The 22,500-nt window shown below is 42.3% G+C and overlaps 2 protein-coding genes across 3 annotated transcripts in view; one reads left to right on the forward strand and one right to left on the reverse strand.

Moving 5' to 3' along the window:
* Positions 1 to 22,500, forward strand: part of LOC123519855 (sugar transporter ERD6-like 9) — a 133,773-nt gene that overhangs the window by 40,652 nt on the left and 70,621 nt on the right. The window lies entirely within an intron of this gene.
* LOC123519764 (transcriptional regulatory protein UME6-like) overlaps positions 1 to 22,500 on the reverse strand; it is a gene marked incomplete at its 5' end in the record, with an annotated part of 30,377 nt that overhangs the window by 4,943 nt on the left and 2,934 nt on the right. Inside the window, 2 exon segments of the mRNA XM_045281269.1 lie at positions 186 to 694; positions 1,007 to 1,136. Coding sequence (XP_045137204.1) covers positions 186 to 694; positions 1,007 to 1,136 — 639 coding nt within the window.

Below are 22,500 nucleotides of genomic sequence, written 5' to 3' on the forward strand. Positions count from 1 at the left end.
ACTCCCTGCTGTGTTAAATGTGTGTCGCACACACACACACAAACACTTTCGGTCTTGATCTCGTTGAGACTGATGACGTCGTATTCTAACAGTAAACGTTGAACTTGGTTTTTCTCTAATTTTGTTTTGCATCCACATATGTTCCATGATATGATTTTCAGTTCTTGATTTTTCTGTGGTCCTACTGGAAAAACTTCGGCCTCCACGTATCGATAACAACGTTGTCGCGGTAGAGTTTCTTTTCCCGAGTGTTCAGACGAATTTCACATCCTGCGTTTTCTGGTCGCTGCTTTTCTTTTTCCTCGGCATCGCGTAAACGTTTCCATTCTGCTCTGACACTTGGGTGGACATCCTTCTTAACATACACTCTGTTGAAGCTTTCTCCAGCAGTCTTCAGGGCCTTTGTGTTCAGTGCGCTATCCTTGGCATCTCTTGTCGTCATAGTAATCAGCATGGGTCGCGGGCGGTTTCCTCTGACTCCCAGCCTCCGATACGACTCGACCTGATCCCAGTCGGCTCCTATCTTCTCCCAGACTTTCTTGATATTATCAGCATCTTCACTGACACCTTGTAGACTCTTAATCTCATCAGGCAGACCCAGGACGACAAGGTTCTTCTCCCTCTCCTTCCTGTCAATCATTTCCATGAACTGCTGCTGCTTCTCTATAATGTTGGCTTGTTGGTCTACTTGTACCTACATTTCAGCCAACTTCTTGTTAACAACGCTGTTAGGATCGGTCAAAGTCTTTTTCAGCTGGGCCACTTCATCTCGGAGTGCATTTAACGTTTCGGAGAGAGCAGTAAGCTGAGCGTTGTCCTCTGCTTTCTCGGGGAACGTCAAGATACTCTCAACCAGATCGTCTTTATTTAGACGAGATATTTGGGCTCTGGATAATTTTCTCAACTCTGAGATAGGCCTTGCCATGGTTAACTATTTCACAGATAGATCTGGTGTATGGGTCTCTGCAATGGCGTCACGGTTACCATAGAAACAACTACGTCACACGAGTTTGCAGCGCATGCGCAGAGAATGGCTAGCCGGACGTGAGGGGGGTTTGCCTCGGCTCGACAGATTATAAGTGCCAATATTGTCTAAGTCCCAAAACCATAGTACAATCACAAGCAGGCAGTGTACTCTAGGGGTACTTATCAATCCGTGTACAGGTATTGAGGAGTAGCAGAAGTAAGGGTATCACTAAATTTGACAGTTTCTGCAGAGGGTGTTCAGCTGCTGGTGTTTACGTGACCCCGCCCCCCCCACACACACACATTCATACACACGCGCACACACATTCATACACACGCGCGCACACACACACACACACTGGCTTCACAAGCCAGAGGACCGGGGTTCGATTCCCCGGCCGGGTGGAGATATTTGGTTGTGTCTCCTTTGACGTGTAGCCCCTGTTCACCTAGCAGTGAGTAGGTACGGGATGTAAATCGAGGAGTTGTGACCTTGTTGTTCCGGTGTGTGGTGTGTGCCTGGTCTCAGGCCTATCCTAAGATCGGAAATAATGAGCTTTGAGCTCGTTCCGTAGGGTAACGTCTGGCTTTCTCGTCAGAGACTGCAGCAGATCAAACAGTGAATTACACACACACACACACACACACACACACACACACACACACACACACACACACACACACACACACACACACACACACACACACACACACACACACACACACACACATACACACACACACACACACACACACACACACACACACACACACACACACACACACACACACACACACACACACACACACACACACACACACACACACAGATCGGAAATAATGAGCTCTGAGCTCGTTCCGTAGGGTAACGTCTGGCTGTCTCGTCAGAGACTGCAGCAGATCAAACACACACACACACACACACACACACACACACACACACACACACATACACACACACACACACACACACACACACACACACACACACACACACACACACACACACACACACACACACACACACACACACACACACACACACACACACACACACACACACACACACACACACACACACACACGCACACAGACATACATTCATACACACACACACACACACACACACACACACACACACACACACACACACACACATACACACACACTCACACATAAAGAAATATTGGATACGGTTCCTGGAGGATCATAAATTATTATCGGATCATCAATTTGGCTTTAGGAAAGGGAGGTCATGTGTAACAAATCTACTGAGCTTTTATTCAAGAGTGATTGACAAAATACAAGAGAGAGATGGATGGACTGTGTACAAGGTACCGCACATGAGACTGCTATGGAAATTAGAGATTTATGAAGGACTGAAGGGAAAAGTGTTAAAGTGGATGGAAAACTACTTGAGATGGAGGGAGATGAGAACGGTAATAAAGGATGCAAAGTCGGACTGGTTGGTGGTGGAGAGTGGAGTCCCACAAGGTTCAGTGCTGGCACCAATACTTTTCCTTGTCTATATTAATGATATGCCAGAGGAGTAAACAGTTATATTAATTTGTTTGCGGATGATGCGAAGTTGTGTAGGTGTGTGAAGAGTGAAGAAGATTGTGAAATTTTACAGGCAGATCTGGATAGATTTGGGAGTGGAGCAAGAGGTGGGAGATGGAATTTAATCTGAGCAAAAGTCATGTAATGGAGATGGGGAAGAGTGGAAGACGGCCAAGAGGGTCATATAAGATGGGTGAAGGAGTAGTGTTGAAAAAGGTGGAAAAGGAAAAGGATTTGGGAGTGATAATACAAGACCATGGGCAGTTTGAGGCTCATATTGACAAGATGTTTGGAGAAACATATAATTTGATTAGAAATATTGGATTAGCCTTTCATTATATGGATAAAGATATGATGAAGAAATTAATTAGTACGGTAATTAGACCAAGATTGGAATATGCTGGGTGGTTTGGTCCCCTTATAAAAAGAAGCATATAAGGAAGTTGGAGAGATTGCAGAGAATGGCAACAAAAATGGTTCCGGAATTGGCAGAAATGACCTATGAGGAGAGATTAAAAGAAATGAATTTGCTTACCTTGGAACAAAGAAGAGAAAGAGGAGATTTAATACAGGTTTATAAACTGTTGAACGGTTTGGATGAAGTGGATAATGAGCAAATGATGTTGAGAGAGGAAAATTTAAATAGAACTACGAGATCGCATAGTAAAAAGATAGCCAAGGGAATATGCTTGAAGGATGTGAAGAAATATAGTTTCCCACAGAGATGTGTGGAGGTGTGGAATGGTTTGAGTGAGGAGGTGGTGTCAGCGAGGTGTGCATAGTTTTAAAGGAAAGTTGGATGTGTGTAGATATGGAGACGGGGCCACACGAGTATGATACCCAGGCCCTGTAAAATTACAACTAGGTGAATACAACTAGGTGAACACACACACACACACACACACACACACACACACACACACACACACACACACACACACACACACACACACACACACACACACACACACACACACACACACACACACACACACACACACACACACACACACACACACACATTCACACACACACACACACACACACACACACACACACACACACACACACACACACACACACACACACACACACACCGGTAGCTCAGTGGTTAGAGCGCTGGCTTCATAAGCCAGAGGACCGAGGTTCGATTCCCCGGAGATATTTGGGTGTGTCTCCTTTCACGTGTAGCCCCTGTTCACCTAGCAGTGAGTAGGTACGGGATGTAAATCGAGGAGTTGTGACCTTGTTGTCCCGGTGTGTGGTGTGTGCCTGGTCTCAGACCTATCCGAAAATCGGAAATAATGAGCTCTGAGCTCGTTCCGTAGGGTAACGTCTGGCTGTCTCGTCAGGGACTGCAGCAGATCAAACAGTGAATCACACACACACACACACACACACACACACACACACACACACACACACACACACACACATACATTCATACACACACACACACACACACACACACACACACATATTCATACACACACACACACACACACACACACACACACACACACACGGCCCGGTAGCTCAGTGGTTAGAGCGCTGGCTTCACAAGCCAGATGACCGGGGTTCGATTCCCCGGCCAGGTGGAGATATTTGGGTGTGTCTCCTTTCACGTGTAGCCCCTGTTCACCTAGCAGTGAGTAGGTACGGGATGTAAATCGAGGAGTTGTGACCTTGTTGTCCCGGTGTGTGGTGTGTGCCTGGTCTCAGACCTATCCCAAGATCGGAAATAATGAGCTCTGAGCTCGTTCCGTAGGGTAACGTCTGGCTGTCTCGTCAGAGACTGCAGCAGATCAAACAGTGAATTACACACACACACACACACACACACACACACACACATATGCCGCGAGTGAGAGGATGAATGAGGCAATCTTGACACCTTCACTGCATTCTCTCATTTTCTATCAGTTATCTCTTCGTGCCTCATTAACACGAGGACTCACCTCTGCCTGCTCTCTGCTTACAAATAAACACAGTATTTCTCAACTCACATGGCGCTACAAACTTTTCCTGATCAGTATAGATATGACCAGTCTGGGATGACCTTTATCGAAGTCTCATTCTCGGGAAGTGAGTTGAAGTATGTATTTACAGACTGAATCATTTCAAAGGGGAAGAAATTGGCGAGATGAAAGGTATATTAAGTTTCCGATTTTCAAGTTACTTCGGACGCTGTTTTTCGGTTATGTTTGGCTAACAATATTGACATTAATCTTCTTCTACATCACAGTAGACCGACATGCGTGTCAGAGGAGAGTGAGTGTTTAGGTCCTTCAAATCATCTTCCTGCGCTTCCTTCCTTGCTGAAGGGACCTTATGTCCTTTTTCAAGATTATTTAAATATTATCCTTCTCATGGATCAGTCTGTCTTGTCCTGACGTCATCCGATAGGCGAGTAGAAAACAGTGTCTATATTGCACCCCTAGAGGAAATGCTACGGAGTTGAACTTGTGACCTTTAGCGGCCACTTAAAGGAGCAGGCAGACCCCGATGGGCCTTAACGCTTCAAACACTGTTCCTCGTTGCCACCTGGAAACTGCGTTTTGCCTTCCAAATATTCCTAAACTCTTATTAACTAACTGCTATTAAACAACTTGTTTTAAACCCTACATTCTTGGTTGTTTTCACTGAATATCATAAATGAGTAAGACACTAATACACTTATACGCAGTTTTGTGGTCTGTATCATCTGTACATTTATCTGCTACTCCCAGATGCCAGTTCTACATTGAGACCTTCCAGCCGTGTGCGGAGCGCTCTTTTTGTGTATTGAAAAAGAAAGATCGCTGTCACGTGGTGCTTCTAAACGGGAGTAAAGAGAACAGCTTTTCTTTTCATGGATTTCCTGCATTGACGGGTTGTCCGTCACGGACGAGCAAGAGTCAAGTAACCAGATTATACTCCTGTAATTAAGGTAAAAGTAAAACTTCTAAGATGAAGAGAGTCTAGAATACCTTTTCAACTTTCCTTGATGATTTTTAATTCATATTTCATATGTGAATCACTTACAAGAATGAAACTATTCATGTATTATATGCTGGATGGCCCAACAGCATCAAAACTTTTTCAGGTGTTGAAATTCTCGTATACAAAACAGATTTTTGGGGCAATAACCAATAATGTTCCATGACCACACCTTTGGTGTCTGGCACAGTACTACGTAGTTCTTGCTGTCGTCTACAACTGTTTTCAGTCTCTGCTCGCATGAACTCTTATTATAAGACTGCCTCATCTTTATATATATATATATATATATATATATATATATATATATATATATATATATATATATATATATATATATATATATATATATATATATATATATATATATATATATATATATATATATATATATATATATATATATATATATATATATATATATATATATATATATATATATATATATATATATATATATATATATATATATATATATATATATATATATATATATATATATATATATATATATATATATATATATATATATATATATATATATATATATATATATATATATATATATATATATATATATATATATATATATATATATATATATATATATATATATATATATATATATATATATATATATATATATATATATATATATATATATATATATATATATATATATATATATATATATATATATATATATATATATATATATATATATATATATATATATATATATATATATATATATATATATATATATATATATATATATATATATATATATATATATATATATATATATATATATATATATATATATATATATATATATATATATATATATATATATATATATATATATATATATATATATATATATATATATATATATATATATATATATATATATATATATATATATATATATATACTTGTGACAGGAACGTACTCGAGCTCACATCTTTATTGTTACCATCTCTGCGGGAACGAAGTGAATTTCCATTTTCATCTCTTCTTTATCATTAATGAAATCATGAAAGTCATTAAATTTTATTCCATGTTAGACAACTCATTGTTTTCCGAGAGGAAGCCTCGTGAGATCTTTTGATGTGAATTGAGCTTGCTTTTTTTTTAAGTTCAGTTATTTTTCTCTTCCTTAGAAATCTCACTTATTGGGTTTTATTTTTGTTATTATGTAATTCGTGGCGTGTCCCTTTTTTTCGTAAACAATAGTCATAAGAATTTAAGAAAATAGGAGAAGTTGCAAGATGAAATGAAACCAGACCTTCACGTAGCAGTCCTTATATGAAATATAATTACATTACCCACTTATCACCCCTGCCTTTTTAAAAGTCCTTAGATGGCTCAGTATTAACAACCTGATTACTAGATTTGTTCCATTAAGCAACAAAACTAATCTAAAAACCAATTCCTATTTGAGAAAGCTACACACACACACACACACACACACACACACACACACACACACACACACACACACACACACACATCATCATCATCATCATCATCATCTTCATCATCACCCAAGACTTCTTTTGTTCCCGTGGAATTCCATTGCACCGGTGGTTCGGTTCCTGAAGAGAACCATTCGGCCTTCCCAACTGGCCTGGACGCCTTATGACCTCCTTTGGTGGTCAAGTTGCACGCTTCAAAAACACCAGAAGGTCGAGTCTGAGTGTTGTAAGCGGACTCCCTCCCTGTTCTACCAACCTCGCTCATCGCTCGGAATGTGTGGCTCTGCGTCACTCCTCTCCTTCCACTGCCAACTAGTTGTCCAGAAATTAGCCAGGGAGGCTCCTCATTCACACAACTGTCAAGGCTACTGTCCATTCTCAAGTTTGATGTGTAAACATTGATTCACACATTGTTTTAACCATAGACAGAGCTGCTGCTGCTGTCGCCGCTGCAGTCACTGTTGCTGCTGCCATAGGCCAGTTGTTCTGGTGATTTGACTTATATGACGTGGAATGCTCCTCGATTTACATCCCGTTCCTACTCACTGCTAGGTGAACAGGAGCTACACGTGAAAGGAGACACACCCAAATATCTCCACACGGCCGGGGAATCGAACCCCAGTAATCTGGCTTGTGTGTGTGTGTGTGCGTGCGTGTGTGTGTGTGTGTGTGTGTGTGTGTGTGTGTGTGTGTGTGTGTGTGTGTGTGTGTGTGTGTGTGTGTGTGTGTGTGTGTGTGTGTGTGTGAGAGAGAGAGAGAGAGAGAGAGAGAGAGACTTAGTGCAAGAAAAGTCAGAAAAGAAACAATTCTTCATCGTGTTGCATGAGTTACAAACCTTTCTTGTAAGTTCTAATGCGATTGTCCCGGTGTTCATGTCAGGAAGGATGTGAAGCCTGGCGCCTGCAGCGGAGAAGACGCGTTTTGAATTAAAGTTCAACGCATTAGAAGTTTTAAATACTCTTCCATGTCCCACCTATTCATACATTTTTTGCTCTAGTTCATAATCAACGGTTTAACTGCAATGGTCTCTCCTCAGACCTAATAAAAGAATTTCATGCAAGCTGAAAGGCAATGCTCTCGGGTGAAAGATAGATTAAAAGTCGATGCCTGAAGGTATATTTTCCTCATTAAAATCAGGTAATGAAGCAACAATTGAATTACTGTCATTAAATAAGCTTTTCGCTTCCAAAACATTCTTTTCTTCAATAACTTGTAACTTTTAGACACACTTTTAAACCAATAATCCCTCAAATAAGTTTGGACTTCAGTGGGAAAAAAATAATGAAATTTTTGTATCTATTCAATGTTTACTGGTTGTTATTGTTGTACTCTGTTTCCTTTGTTTACTTTTCTCCTATTTTCTAATAGATTTATGTAGTTAATTTTGGTGACATTTAATTTTGTATCTACTCACTGTTCACTGGTTGTTATTATCATATCCTGTTTTCTTTATCTACTTTTCTCTTATTTTCCAAAACTTTTGTATAGTTATTTTTGTAACAGCTTACTCGTACAAGGGATGAGCAAAGGAATAGTAGCAGGAGGTATGGTGCAGGATCGGAAGAGAGAGGAGGGGACGGGGGAAGGGACAGCACGAGGATAGTGGGACGGTGAAGGAAACGCGTTGGGGTCGGAAGCCATGCGTCACTTGCCGGTAACTTTATATCAGTAGAGGTAATTAAGATCAGGAGCCAACACCTTCCTCTTCTGTAACGCAGCTCCGGGCAGACAACTTCTCCCTGAACACGACCAAAGCATCTCTTCTCTCAGAGCGGCGAGCACTTACTTGTAGTGGTGTGGAGAGGGATGTGGTCGCATTACCCAATCCCCCTCTCTCTCTCTCTCTCTCTCTCTCTCTCTCTCTCTCTCTCTCTCTCTCTCTCTCTCTCTCTCTCTCTCTCTCTCTCTCTCTCTCTCTCTCTCTCTCATCATCATCATCATCATCATCATCATTTATTCGCGTTTTTTGTTCATGTTTTCATCTTTCTATTCTTTTCTTCATTTTCTTTGTATTTTCATTTTTCATCTATTTTCTTGCTTTCCACTCTTATCTAATTCCGTATTTCATTATTATCTCCATCTCGTATCTCTTTCCTTTCCTTCATCAGTTTCATCAGTTTTAATATATATCTTTTTTTTTTTTGTTATTCTTTTATACTTGTTTTGTTCTTCAGTCACTTTTGTTTTCCCTTTTTCTTCATTTTCCTTTTCGTTCATTTTCTGTGTCACTTTCTGGCTTTTTCTTTTCTATTTTTTACCCTGTGGGCTTTTCACGGGAATTTCTGGGCTAAAGGGGATACTTTTTGAGGTACTTCCTATCTCAAAGCCCACCCGCTAGGAAACCGTTGTCCCAAGTGAGGAAGCCCAACCTACACTCGGACCGTGGACAGGATTCAAACCCGTGCGCTTGGAGACCCCTCGGACCCCCAAGCACGAATGGTTCCACTGCACCACGGATCTTTCTCTTTTATCTCTTTCCTTTTATGACCTTTTCTTTTCCTGGTTTTTTTCTCCTTTCATTTATAATTTTCTTGCATCACCACCATCATCTCTGCCATTAAATCCTCAACCAGCCTTTAAACACATTCTCTTAAAGTTTTACCTATATCTGTATCAACATTCAATTCTTTTCTCATGTATTTTCTTACATTTTCTCTTATATCTCCAACCTATTCTATTCCTGTCTTTATTTTTCTGCCTTTCATTCCTTTTATTGTCTTTACATTTCTCGTTTTCATATTTCCTATATCAACACTCACTATTATCATTCTCTTCTATTGTTTCGTGTTTTCCTCATTTTCTTCCTCTTATATATACTTCTCTTTCTGTCTTTGTTCTTTTATATTTCTTTCTCTTTCATCCTTTTTTTTATATTCCTCATGTTGTCATAGATATCACAGCCATGAACTCACAACAGACCACTTCATTTTAAAAGAACATCAAAAAACACATAAAGTGTCTGTCTGGCAGTGTGATCTTTGAGTGACCCAAGGTTCATCTTGTAACCAAGAGATTCCTCCCTCCACCTTGCTGGGAACGGATTTTCCTGGTTTCTGCGTGGGAATCTCCTTAAAGCGCGCCGCCATGAAGAGCCAAGTCGTGGTGGGGTCTTCTGTTACAGGTGTTTCCCTTGATGTTGTCCCTTAACGGGTTTCACAGCTCGCCCTGCTTCGCCTTTCCTCACAGCCTTGAACTGGACACTACAGCCAATTATTTTCATTTCACAATTCTCTCACAGCACGCCACGCACGTGTATGTTTAAATGTCTCGAAAAGTGCAGCTTGATTGTTAGTGTCGCCTCTCCACCGTCTGTTTCTAGTATATTGCAAGTTTTGAATGCTTGTGTATACCTATTTGTTAATGAATATGCGTATTTCAGCAAACATGTAAGTAACTGGTGGATAAAGTAACGACACAACAGCATTCCACAGCATCGCTTCATATTTCTCTACTGTTGTGTGCTAAGCTGCTTCAAGGACACGCTCACCTCTTCTGTTTTTCTTTCTGTTTTTCTCTTTTTTCGTCCTTCTCTTTGTTTTCTTTAATCGAAGCTAAATGTTCGCGATATTGTTGTTATATTCATTATTAACTTTATTTTTATTATAATTTTCACTATTATTGTTATTATTATTATTATTATTATTATTATTATTATTATTATTATTATTATTATTATTATTATATTTATTATTATTATTATTGTCATTATTATGATTATTATCATTATTATTATTGTCATTATTATGATTATTATCATTATTGTTATTATTATTATTATTATTATTATTATTTTTATTATTATTATTATTATTATTATTATTATTATTATTATTATTATTATTATTATTATTATCATCATCATCATCATCATCATAATCATAATCATCATTAGTAATAGAAGTATCCTCATCATTATTATACATCGTAATGGCCCGAGCAAAAGCTGAACTAATCATTGGTCATGGCCGGTTCACACGCCTCTCTCAGGAATTGTGAAGTCTGCAGTAATTATGTATTAATAATATAACTAATGGTTTTATGTTTCACATGATGATTGGTCAAAATTAAATGTGTGGAGTAGAAGTGAGTGGAGTAACAATCATTCTGTTAATAAAGATGACCAGTGGCTGATTTCAGACTTATTTGTCCATATAAATAAATATAAAACATAGAATTGCTATTGCGATACAGAAAAAGAAGAGCATGTCTGCCCATCGAAAACAAAGCAGTTATAGCAATACATATAGTTATGAAACAATGATGGTACATACAAATTCAAGTATAAGAAACCCATTTGAAATTGTATTGATCCATACAATGAATATACGTATGTTGATAATCATGTGGCTTTTGACGTGTGTGTACACGTAAAGTAGATGGAACGAAGGAGGAACAGATGGAAATGGAGCTGCAGTGGTGTTCGAGAGACGTGTATGAATGTTTGAGCTGGATACCAGGGCTTCGGAATTTTCCGTGAGATAATAAAGAAATTAATATTACACTATTAAACCGTGCATATGCAATAATCACTATAATGGACAAAGAAAAAGTATGGTAAAGTAACTGAGTTTGCATAACGAGCAGAAAATCAAAAAAATCTGAAACAGGATGAATTAATATAGGAGAGAACAAAAGATGTCTCTAGATAAGGGGGAGATTATCAAAGTGAGTGGAAAAATATTGACAGAAATGTATGGAATATAGATAATACATAATATGTAGAGGGAGAGAGAGAGAGAGAGAGAGTGTGTGTGTGTGTGTGTGTGTGTGTGTGTGTGTGTGTGTGTGTGCGCGCGTGTGTGTGTAATTCACCTCGGTCGTCTGCTGGTCACCCAGCCAGTCTTCCCCATTACGGAGCGAGCTCAGAGCTCATAGACCGATCTTCGGGTAGGACTGAGACCACAACACACTCCACACACCGGGAAATCAAGTCCACAACCCCTCGAGTTACATCCCGTACCTATTTACTGCTAGGTGAACAGGGGCTTCACATTAAAAGGCTTGCCCATTTGCCTCGCCGCCTCCGGGACTCGAACCCGGACCCTCGCGATTGTGAGTCGAGCGTTCTAACCACTACACTAGGCGGTGTGTGTGTGTGTGTGTGTGTGTGTGTGTGTGTGTGTGTGTGTGTGTGTGTGTGTGTGTGTGTGTGTGTGTGTGTACTAATATTTTTGTAAGAGCGAGCTGTGTGGCCGGGAGGTGTGTATGGAGGCTTGTGGTGAAATAGTGTAGCGACAAAATGGCCAAGAATAAAGGTGCAACGAGGTGAATGGAAATAGAAAATGGAAACTGTGACAAGGTAACATAACAGGATTGCCCAACAGTTGTGAATAAACAAATGAAATATATTGATGCGACTTACAGTGCCAACGAAATTAATTAAAAAACAGTTACGTTACAATATAATCTTTCATGTGACATTTGCTGATATAAGAGAATGAACATGTCATATCAACATATTGGTACAGTATTATTATATCCAAAGCATACTTGAAGAAATAGTCATGATACAAAATGAAAGAAAGATGTAAGAAGATAAGTAAAAAAAAAAAAAAAACACTGGCAGTAATGTAACTATATATAGACTTGCTCAGATATGAACATGAAAGAATCTAGACCAGTGGATATGGTTCTGGTGGAGTCTCAGCATGGAAGGGGGGATGGGGAGGGCGAGGGTAGTCTCCTGTGGCAAGGCTTCAAGACACTCATTGTACGTGATGTAGATGCATTGTTTTTGTTCCAGTTTTGCATAATTTTTGTATTTTGATCTTTGTTGATGTCTCCACTGTCACTGTCATAGCACGATATAGGCTTTCAAAACTGAGACGCAAGTGACGTAGACAAAAAACAAATGAAAAATTATAAACAAATAAGTAATAATAATAATCCTTAATTGTAACACGTATTTTTCTCTGTATGTTTTATGAGTTTTCTCCAGTTCCACCTTTGAAAAAAAAAATCAAGTGCGTCTATAATCCGTCTGTAAATTCTTAGGATGCTAGCTGCCCTAACTTGTAAATAAGCGATAAAGTTGCGTAGAGGTTGACGTATCTGAGATAGTATGGAGTAGGGCAGACATTTATTCTAGCCACAAACAAGAGATGTGGTGTTTCAAAAGCGATCTATGATCGATAAATTATGTATCGCCATTGCCTTGGGAATCTGCTCATCCCGGTGTGAGCTGCGAGGTTGTGTGAGATGAACGAACATTTGACTGACTTTCCTATTCCTCCACCTATTTCCTCCACCAAGCCGTTAGGTGCTGAGTGGCAAGATAATTCAATGAGTCATAATACTAAAACTAATGTAAAGAAAGAAGTGGAAGTTCCTTTCATTATTTGTTCTTGTCCTCCACTCACTCGCTGTCGGTCGAAGTCACGGCTTGTCGGAACCGTGTTGTGAATATTGACGTATTATATTCATCATGAAATAGGTATATGAAAAAAATAACTAAGTTAAATACTCATTGCAACTTGGTATACACATGCTAAGAATACAGCAAACCGAATATATTTCGTGTCTTACTTGATGCACTTCATATATATAATATCAATACAGTTACATGTGCATTTTTTTTCTTTCTTTTTTTTTTTTTTTTTTTGCTGCTGGGATCAGGAAACACTTCACTCTCTATATTTCATAACATTAATTTTTATTTACAGTTAAAACTATAATTTTTGTACAAAGTCTTACATAAATATTTCGCTCCCATTTTTTTTTTTTTTTTTTTTACAATCGCTATAACACCCTTCATTAAGCTTTTCTTCGTTATACCACTTGATACGTAAGAAATATATTTTTCCCTGTTAGCATAGCAGTACTTTCATTGATTATGTAACTTACAAAAATGTCGTTATAATTTTTATTATACATCAGGGTAAATTAAACAGTTAGTTTATTTATCTCCTCACAATAGAGGGTAGGATTGTCGGTGTGGTGTCTGGCAACCGTGCCGCCACAGCAGCAGCACAGCATACCTACCTCTCCATCAATAATAAAAGGTCAATGTTCCTTTATTTTCTCTCAACCACAGAAGCCGCGGTCAGTGGGAGTGACGCACCGGGAAGCACATTCTTATCAATAATCTGGGTTCGCCAGCGTCACTGCACGTAAATCTGTGTATTTTTATTACAAAGCCTCGCCGAGTCTACCGGACGGAAGCAAAACTTTGAGCAGGACGAGGGAAATAAAACTCGCTAACAAGACCACCAAGACCCTATCTCCACAGGATCCTCAGCAGGCTCACCTTTGCTTTGTGCCACTCACGAGGCTGTTCAGTCAAATTTCCTGCATGTTTCAGCCACTTGTTTGAACACACAAGAATACTATGACCACGCGAACGTGAGGCATATCTCACATAGATATGATTAATAAACATTTGCTTAAAAATAAAAGCTCCTCCTCAATGAATGAGAGAGATAGGAAAGTTTTTGTTGAGAAAAAATTACGGATGCGAGACAGAGTTGGCTAGGTTTTTCCAAATATTTTTCTCAACAGCAAGAGAGAGAGAGAGAGAGAGAGAGAGAGTGTATGTGTGTGTGTGTGTGTGTGTGTGTGTGTGTGTGTGTGTGTGTGTGTGTGTGTGTGTGTGTGTGTGTGTGTGTGTGTGTGTGTGTGTGTGTGTGTGTGTGTGTGTGTGTGTGTGTGTTTCACTGTTTGATCTGCTGCAGTCTCTGACGAGACAGCCAGACGTTACCCTACGGAACGAGCTCAGAGCTCATTATTTCCGATCTTCGGATAGGCCTGAGACCAGGCACACACCATACACCGGGACAACAAGGTCACAACTCTTCGATTTACATCTCGTACCTACTCACTGCTAGGTGAACAGGGGCTACACGTGAAAGGAGACCCAAATATCTCCATCCGGCCTGGGAATCGAACCCCGGTCCTCTGGCTTGTGAAGCCAGCGCTCTAACCACTGAGCTACCGGGTGTGTGTGTGTGTGTGTGTGTGTGTGTGTGTGTGTGTGTGTGTGTGTGTGTGTGTGTGTGTGTAATTCACCACCATGGTCGTCTGCTGGTCAATTAGCCATTCGTTTCTCTACATAAACAGATCAGAAATTGTACTAACTAACTGATCTTCGGATAGGACTGAGACCACACCGCATACTGGGACAGTTAAGCCACAGCCCATGAGTCACATGCCGGACCGACTTGCTGCAAGGTGAACATAGCCTTCGCGTTAAGAGGCTCGCCCATTTGCCTAGTTGTGCCGGAAACTCAACCTGGGCTTTCTCGGTTGATCCTAGCGTGGAAACTACACAACACGGTGCATGCGCGCGTGCGTTTTCGCAACGAGAAACGCAGCTCATGTCACACTCGTTTTAAAATCAATATCAATCAACACCGCAAGTTTAGTCCAGGTAAGCCAGCGTTCCCTGTCCTCTTATGGTCGTCCCCACCAATTCACCTCCACCTCCAGTACACAAACACATAGAGCAGTAATCACGATGATTCATGCTGGTCGTTCTTTGCTCTGTATACGATCCTCCTGAGAGCGAGGGGAGAAAGGTACGCGCTTAGGAAGTCTGACCACCGCCTTGAGTACCACGCCCCCAGAAGCCCCGTCAGCGTGGTAAGCATCGTAAGGGCGAGGGGAGTAAGCCGCTCAGTAATCGATACCGTGCAGCCCCTCCACTCACGCGGCTCAAGGGCGACACTAGTGTGCTGCCTCTTGGTGCTGGTCAGGAATATGCACACACACACACACACACACACACACACACACACACACATTCATTCATTCTCTCTCTCTCTCTCTCTCTCTCTCTCTCTCTCTCTCTCTCTCTCTCTCTCTCTCTCTCTCTCTCTCTCTCTCTCTCTCTCTCTCTCTCTCTCTCTCTCTCTCTCTCTCTCTCTCTCTCTCTCTCTCTCTCTCTCTCTCTCTCTCTCTCTCTCTCTCTCTCTCTCTCTCTCTCTCTCTCTCTCTCTCTCTCTCTCTCTCTCTCTCTCTCTCTCTCTCTCTCTCTCTCTCTCTCTCTCTCTCTCTCTCTCTCTCTCTCTCTCTCTCTCTCTCTCTCTCTCTCTCTCTCTCTCTCTCTCTCTCTCTCTCTCTCTCTCTCTCTCTCTCTCTCTCTCTCTCTCTCTCTCTCTCTCTCTCTCTCTCTCTCTCTCTCTCTCTCTCTCTCTCTCTCTCTCTCTCTCTCTCTCTCTCTCTCTCTCTCTCTCTCTCTCTCTCTCTCTCTCTCTCTCTCTCTCTCTCTCTCTCTCTCTCTCTCTCTCTCTCTCTCTCTCTCTCTCTCTCTCTCTCTCTCTCTCTCTCTCTCTCTCTCTCTCTCTCTCTCTCTCTCTCTCTCTCTCTCTCTCTCTCTCTCTCTCTCTCTCTCTCTCTCTCTCTCTCTCTCTCTCTCTCTCTCTCTCTCTCTCTCTCTCTCTCTCTCTCTCTCTCTCTCTCTCTCTCTCTCTCTCTCTCTCTCTCTCTCTCTCTCTCTCTCTCTCTCTCTCTCTCTCTCTCTCTCTCTCTCTCTCTCTCTCTCTCTCTCTCTCTCTCTCTCTCTCTCTCTCTCTCTCTCTCTCTCTCTCTCTCTCTCTCTCTCTCTCTCTCTCTCTCTCTCTCTCTCTCTCTCTCTCTCTCTCTCTCTCTCTCTCTCTCTCTCTCTCTCTCTCTCTCTCTCTCTCTCTCTCTCTCTCTCTCTCTCTCTCTCTCTCTCTCTCTCTCTCTCACCTTCAACATATCACTTATGAATGTATACATTCTCTTGTGTGTATGGACATATATGTAATATACATATTATCTCTAAAGACGTCCACACCACAGACCGGTCTTCCTAAATTCTTATCAATATCAAGTTTTCTTGTCATTCTCCATATGTAAGTCAGTAATTATTAGAGATGAGACAAAGGTTAGTCTGTGAAAAGAGCATAGGAGAGCAGGGCGTATGAAACATTTGGGTTCTTATACAGACTGTTTTTTTTCTTCTTCTTCTTTTTCCTTTGGTGATGCAGAAAACGTAGTTCCAAATCCCCGGTAAACTTTCAAGGAAGTTTGTTAAAAATAGAGCAGATAAGACGCCGACTGTTCTTGGAGTTCAGATCAAGTTTCGCTCTGTCTGTCTACAGTCATTTTGCTGAAGAATAAAAAATGCCTGGCACTAGTTAGGATTGAATTACTTAGATCCTTATTCTTGATCGCCTAAGGTTTCCACAAAGATTAATTGCTGAGGCTAGAAGGACGAGTCAGATTTATGGGTATTTCGTTACCATCCTCTCTCTCTTCCTGTACTAGTATTGATTTCTTATTTGTTTTTGTTGTTTTTGTTGTCGTTGTTGTTGTTGTTGTTGCTGCTGCTGCTGTTGCTGCTACTGCTACTGTTCTTTTTCCACTCTCCTCCTCTTCCTCCTCTCTTCCCTTCCTTCCTTCCCTCCTTTTCCTTCACGTCCTTCGTTTCCCCTGTTCTTCCATCACCATCTATCCTCCTCTCCTCCTCATTCACTTCCCTCTTCTTCCGCTTCCTTCTCCTTGCTTGCTCCTTTCTTTCCCTCTCCGCATCCTCCTGCTGTACCTATTTCTCTTCGTGTTTCCTATTCCCTTGTTTTTCCTTCCCTGCAGTCCTTCCATTTTCTTCTCACCTAATTTCCACCTCTTCTTCCCTTGCTTTCTCTTCTTCCCTCTTTCCTTAACTTGCCTGTTCTTCCTTCTCTCTCTCTCTCTCTCTCTCTCTCTCTCTCTCTCTCTCTCTCTCTCTCTCTCTCTCTCTCTCTCTCTCTCTCGTTGTCATCATCTTTCTCTCTTGCTCTCCCTTGGTTTCTTGGTCTCTTCCCCTCTCAGCTTCCCCAACCCCATCGCTCTCTGTCTCTGTCTCCCTCCCTCGCCATCACATCTCGTCAACGCAGCCGCTCGTCTCCATCAGCGGCCAGTCGATTACTAATGCCCTTACCCATCAATAACTTACGCTCACCTGATGTAACACAAGACCGCTCACGCCCTCCACGTTTATCCCTCGCCAAGCCACCCTCTTCTCCCCTCCTAGTCCTCCTTCTCCTCATCTTCTCCCCCTCCTCTTCCTAATTCTCTCGCTCCGCTACCATCTTCTTCCTTCTCGCTTTCGTTTTCCCTCTCTAGCCTCACTCCAAATCATCTTTTTTTTTTTTCTTTCTCCGTCTTCCTTCCTCCTTTCTCTCCCTCGCTCTCTAATTATTTCTGTACTCTCCTAGCTTCTCTCTCTCTCTCTCTCTCTCTCTCTCTCTCTCTCTCTCTCTCTCTCTCTCTCTCTCTCTCTCGGCTTTAGTTTCTTTACAGAGACAGCCTTTGTTGAGTTTCCCTTTTTTCTGAGCATGTTTTGCAGCTCTTGCTAATGTCTTCCTTTCGTGTTAAGAAATATTCCTTCGGTTTTGTCATGCTTGTGGTTTTTCTATTTGTCAGTACGTCTGTTTTGCTGCTTCCGTCTCTCTCTCTCTCTCTCTCTCTCTCTCTCTCTCTCTCTCTCTCTCTCTCTCTCTCTCTCTCTCTCTCTCTCTCTCTCTCTCTCTCTCTCTCTCTCTCTCTCTCTCTCTCTCTCTCTCTCTCTCTCTCTCTCTCTCTCTCTCTCTCTCTCTCTCTCTCTCTCTCTCTCTCTCTCTCTCTCTCTCTCTCTCTCTCTCTCTCTCTCTCTCTCTCTCTCTCTCTCTCTCTCTCTCTCTCTCTCTCTCTCTCTCTCTCTCTCTCTCTCTCTCTCTCTCTCTCTCTCTCTCTCTCTCTCTCTCTCTCTCTCTCTCTCTCTCTCTCTCTCTCTCTCTCTCTCTCTCTCTCTCTCTCTCTCTCTCTCTCTCTCTCTCTCTCTCTCTCTCTCTCTCTCTCTCTCTCTCTCTCTCTCTCTCTCTCTCTCTCTCTCTCTCTCTCTCTCTCTCTCTCTCTCTCTCTCTCTCTCTCTCTCTCTCTCTCTCTCTCTCTCTCTCTCTCTCTCTCTCTCTCTCTCTCTCTCTCTCTCTCTCTCTCTCTCTTTTTTTTTTTATTTAAACAAAACTTAATACAAAGGAACATGTACCCAAAGGCGCACTGTCGTGTGCTACCTATTCTAAGGGTACTACAATCTATTTCTCTACAATATTTACAAGACTTAAAAATAGATAATATACAAGATGGTCAGCATGTAAATGGAGCACTATTCGTTTCACTTCACTAGCACTATTCACGCACTGCACTACACTGAGTGTCACGTCACAAAGAGTGTCAGAGGAGTTGGCAGTGTCTGTCTCCACTTATGTGCCATCAGTTTGACACTGTGTGTGTTCATCTCCTGGACGTGAGGCACCGCGGCCGTGAACAAGTTCCACATCCTGGAGACGCGTCCTGCGAAGGTGCGTTGATGCTGACACCCGTGGGATCGCGGCACCTCTACGGCGTCACCACCATTGAGCACCGTTCTCGTGCTCCGTGCGGTGACTCTTAGAGGATGACGCAGCCCTGCCAGATGTGGCACTCTTTGCACCTGTGCCTTATGGAACACTACGATCGCCGCCACGTCTCTGCGGTGTTCCAGTGAATCAAGGGGACGCTCAGGCTCTGGGTGAGGTGGTAGTGCAGCATCTACTAGCCGTATGGCGCGGCGTTGGATGCTGTCCAGTCTCCTTCTGTGTGTGGCGGCACAGGACATCCAGGAGAGAGCTGCGTATTCAAGGTGGGGCCGCACCTGTGCCTTGTACAGCAGCAGTCTCCCTTCCTGTCGAGGAAACTGGCGATCCTTCTGAGAGCGGAGATCCTGTGAGAGGCTTTCTTGGCAATGGTTTTGACATGCCTGTCAAACCTCAGCCCTCGATCCACCTCCACTCCAAGTATCTTGACGTCATCTTGGAGTGGGAGAGCAGCAGCGCCAAAGACAACTTTCCTGCCATTGCTGCCATGGCGGCTGGGGACCGAGAGACAACCATTGCCTGTGTCTTCTCCGGCGCGAATGTCACTTGCCAGCGAGCACCCCACTCCTTTATCACTCGTAGCTGCTGATTGATGGCCTCAGCAGCCCGCCCACTGTCCTGGCGTGGATAGGTATAGGAGAGGGTGCAGTCATCAGCATAGGCCATGACTCCTGGCAGTAGCTGGAGAAGATCATCCACGTAGATATTCCACAGGAGTGGGCCAAGAATTGAACCCTGTGGCACTGATGCCTCCACAGGCAGGGACTCAGATGTTTGCCCGTTGACAACCACCTTGAGGCTTCTGTCCTGCAGGTAATTTCCCAGGAGTCGTAGCAAGCCACCCTGGATGCCTTTAGCACGAAGCTTTTCTAGTAATCCGTTGTGCCATACTTTATCAAAAGCTCCTGCTATGTCCAAAGCAACCACTATAGTGTCCTTGCCGTCGTCGAGGGCGTCCTGCCAATGCCTGGTGAGAAGCATCATTAGGTCGGAGGTTGACCTTCCAGGTCTGAACCCAAACTGTTGGTCTGAGAGGAGGGCATTGTCCTTGAGATGGCTACACACCACCTCTGCCACGACCCTCTCAAACACTTTACCCACCACTGACAACAGGGATATGGGTCTGTAGTTTTTTGGGTCCGTCCTGGAGCTTTTTGTGTGCAGGAACTACTCGAGCCTCCTTCCACACTGAAGGCCAGACGTTTTCCCGTACACAAGTTGTGAAGACTTGGGTGAGAGGGGCAGCCAGTTCCTGGGAGCATCGCTTCAGCAGGTGCGGGCTGATGTCATCAGGGCCGGTGGCTTTCTGTGTGTCCAGCCCCCGCAATAATCGCTTCACCTGCTGATGCGTCACCTCCACCATGGTGACAGTCTTCTCACATTGCTGGACCAGCTGAGGCGGTGGCTGCTGTGGATTCCCCACCTTCATTTTTCCAGCAAACAAGGAAGCCAGCAACTGTGCCCTCTCCTTACTGCTGGTGACTGCTGGTGCTCTCTCTCTCTCTCTCTCTCTCTCTCTCTCTCTCTCTCTCTCTCTCTCTCTCTCTCTCTCTCTCTCTCTCTCTCTCTCTCTCTCTCTCTCTCTCTCTCTCTCTCTCTCTCTCTCTCTCTCTCTCTCTCTCTCTCTCTCTCTCTCTCTCTCTCTCTCTCTCTCTCTCTCTCTCTCTCTCTCTCTCTCTCTCTCTCTCTCTCTCGTTGTGCTATATTTGCTTTGCTTTTTTCTTAATTTTTCTTCACTCTTCCTGTTTATCCCTCGTGAAAATTCCGTTTGAATTTTCTTTTTTCTCTCTGTTCTTTCCACCTTTCTTCCTTTCACGTATAATCAGCTGCATTTTGGCGTCTCTCCTTTGCCTTCCTCCCTCCATGTTCCTCATTTCTTCCTCGGAACTTCTTATTTTCGTTTTATTTTCTTAGGAAATTTTTTCATTTATTTTTCTAACCTTCTCCTCCTTCTCCACGTTTTCTTTCTCTTTTTCCTGCTCCTTCTCCTGCTTTTTCTTCTTTCCTTTCTTCTGCTTGACCCGCTGCTTCTCCTCTTCCTTTTCCTCTTTCTCCTCCTCCTCCTCCTCCTCCTCCTCCTCCTCCTCCTCCTCCTCCTCCTCCTCCTCCTCCTCCTCCTCCTCCTCCTGCACTCAGTGCACTGTATTGTCAGCGCCACATCTATGACTAAAAATAGTATACTGAAATATTGAAAGCTTCCCATTACCTTGGCGTACAGTTCCAGTTCTAATTGGCTCAAGAAGATCAGAATTTCCTCACCAATTCTCTCGATGCAATTTTGTCAGAAAACTGTTCTCTCTTCTTCAGTGACATTATCCCTCTACTCTACTCTGATCATATTGGAATTGTCCTTCACTAACACAAAACCAGCTGGACATTTCACATCTCTATCCTGTGTCTTTCTACCTATGTTTTCTTTTATTATTCTCTCTCTCTCTCTCTCTCTCTCTCTCTCTCTCTCTCTCTCTCTCTCTCTCTCTCTCTCTCTCTCTCTCTCTCTCTCTCTCTCTCTCTCTCTCTCTCTCTCTCTCTCTCTCTCTCTCTCTCTCTCTTTAACAGTCAAGTCCATACATGTGTTTTACAGCATGAGGTACTGTTCTTATGTGTGGGAAGGTTCAACGCGCACAGTTCTCCTATACAGTTAAATGATTTTCGTGACATCGGTTCCTTAACTCTTCATGTCTCTCTCCTCTAACACACCCTCTTGAATTTCTCAATCACTGCTATATCTTTATTTCTATTTTCTATCCACATATTTCATTTATTTATTGACTGATTGATTTATTTTATCATTTTGTGTTTTTGTATGTGTGTGCTTATGTAAGTTTACGTTCGTCTCATCATTTTCCGCATCGTCCGTACGCAAGACTCCCTTTCTTCCCATTTTCACCACCCATACTCCCATTCTGTCCACGTTACGAAAACAAAATCTACGCCGTTTATTGACTCTTTCATCCTGGTAAACTCTGGAACTCTCCGTTTGTGTCTTCTCGTTGCTACATTCTGAATTGTTTCAAGACAGAAATATCAAGACACCTCAGAAACTAAATTGGTGAACTCCCGCAGCTCTTCTGTGCCTGTTGTTTCTGGCAGTGGCATTGTGAGCGAGCTTTTTCTTCTTCTTTTTTTCTAATTTCGTCTCCTAAGCCGTTCCTCCTAACATATAAAAATAGCCTCTTGCG

Source organism: Portunus trituberculatus, chromosome 46 (assembly GCF_017591435.1).
Source record: "Portunus trituberculatus isolate SZX2019 chromosome 46, ASM1759143v1, whole genome shotgun sequence".
NCBI lineage: Eukaryota > Metazoa > Arthropoda > Malacostraca > Decapoda > Portunidae > Portunus > Portunus trituberculatus.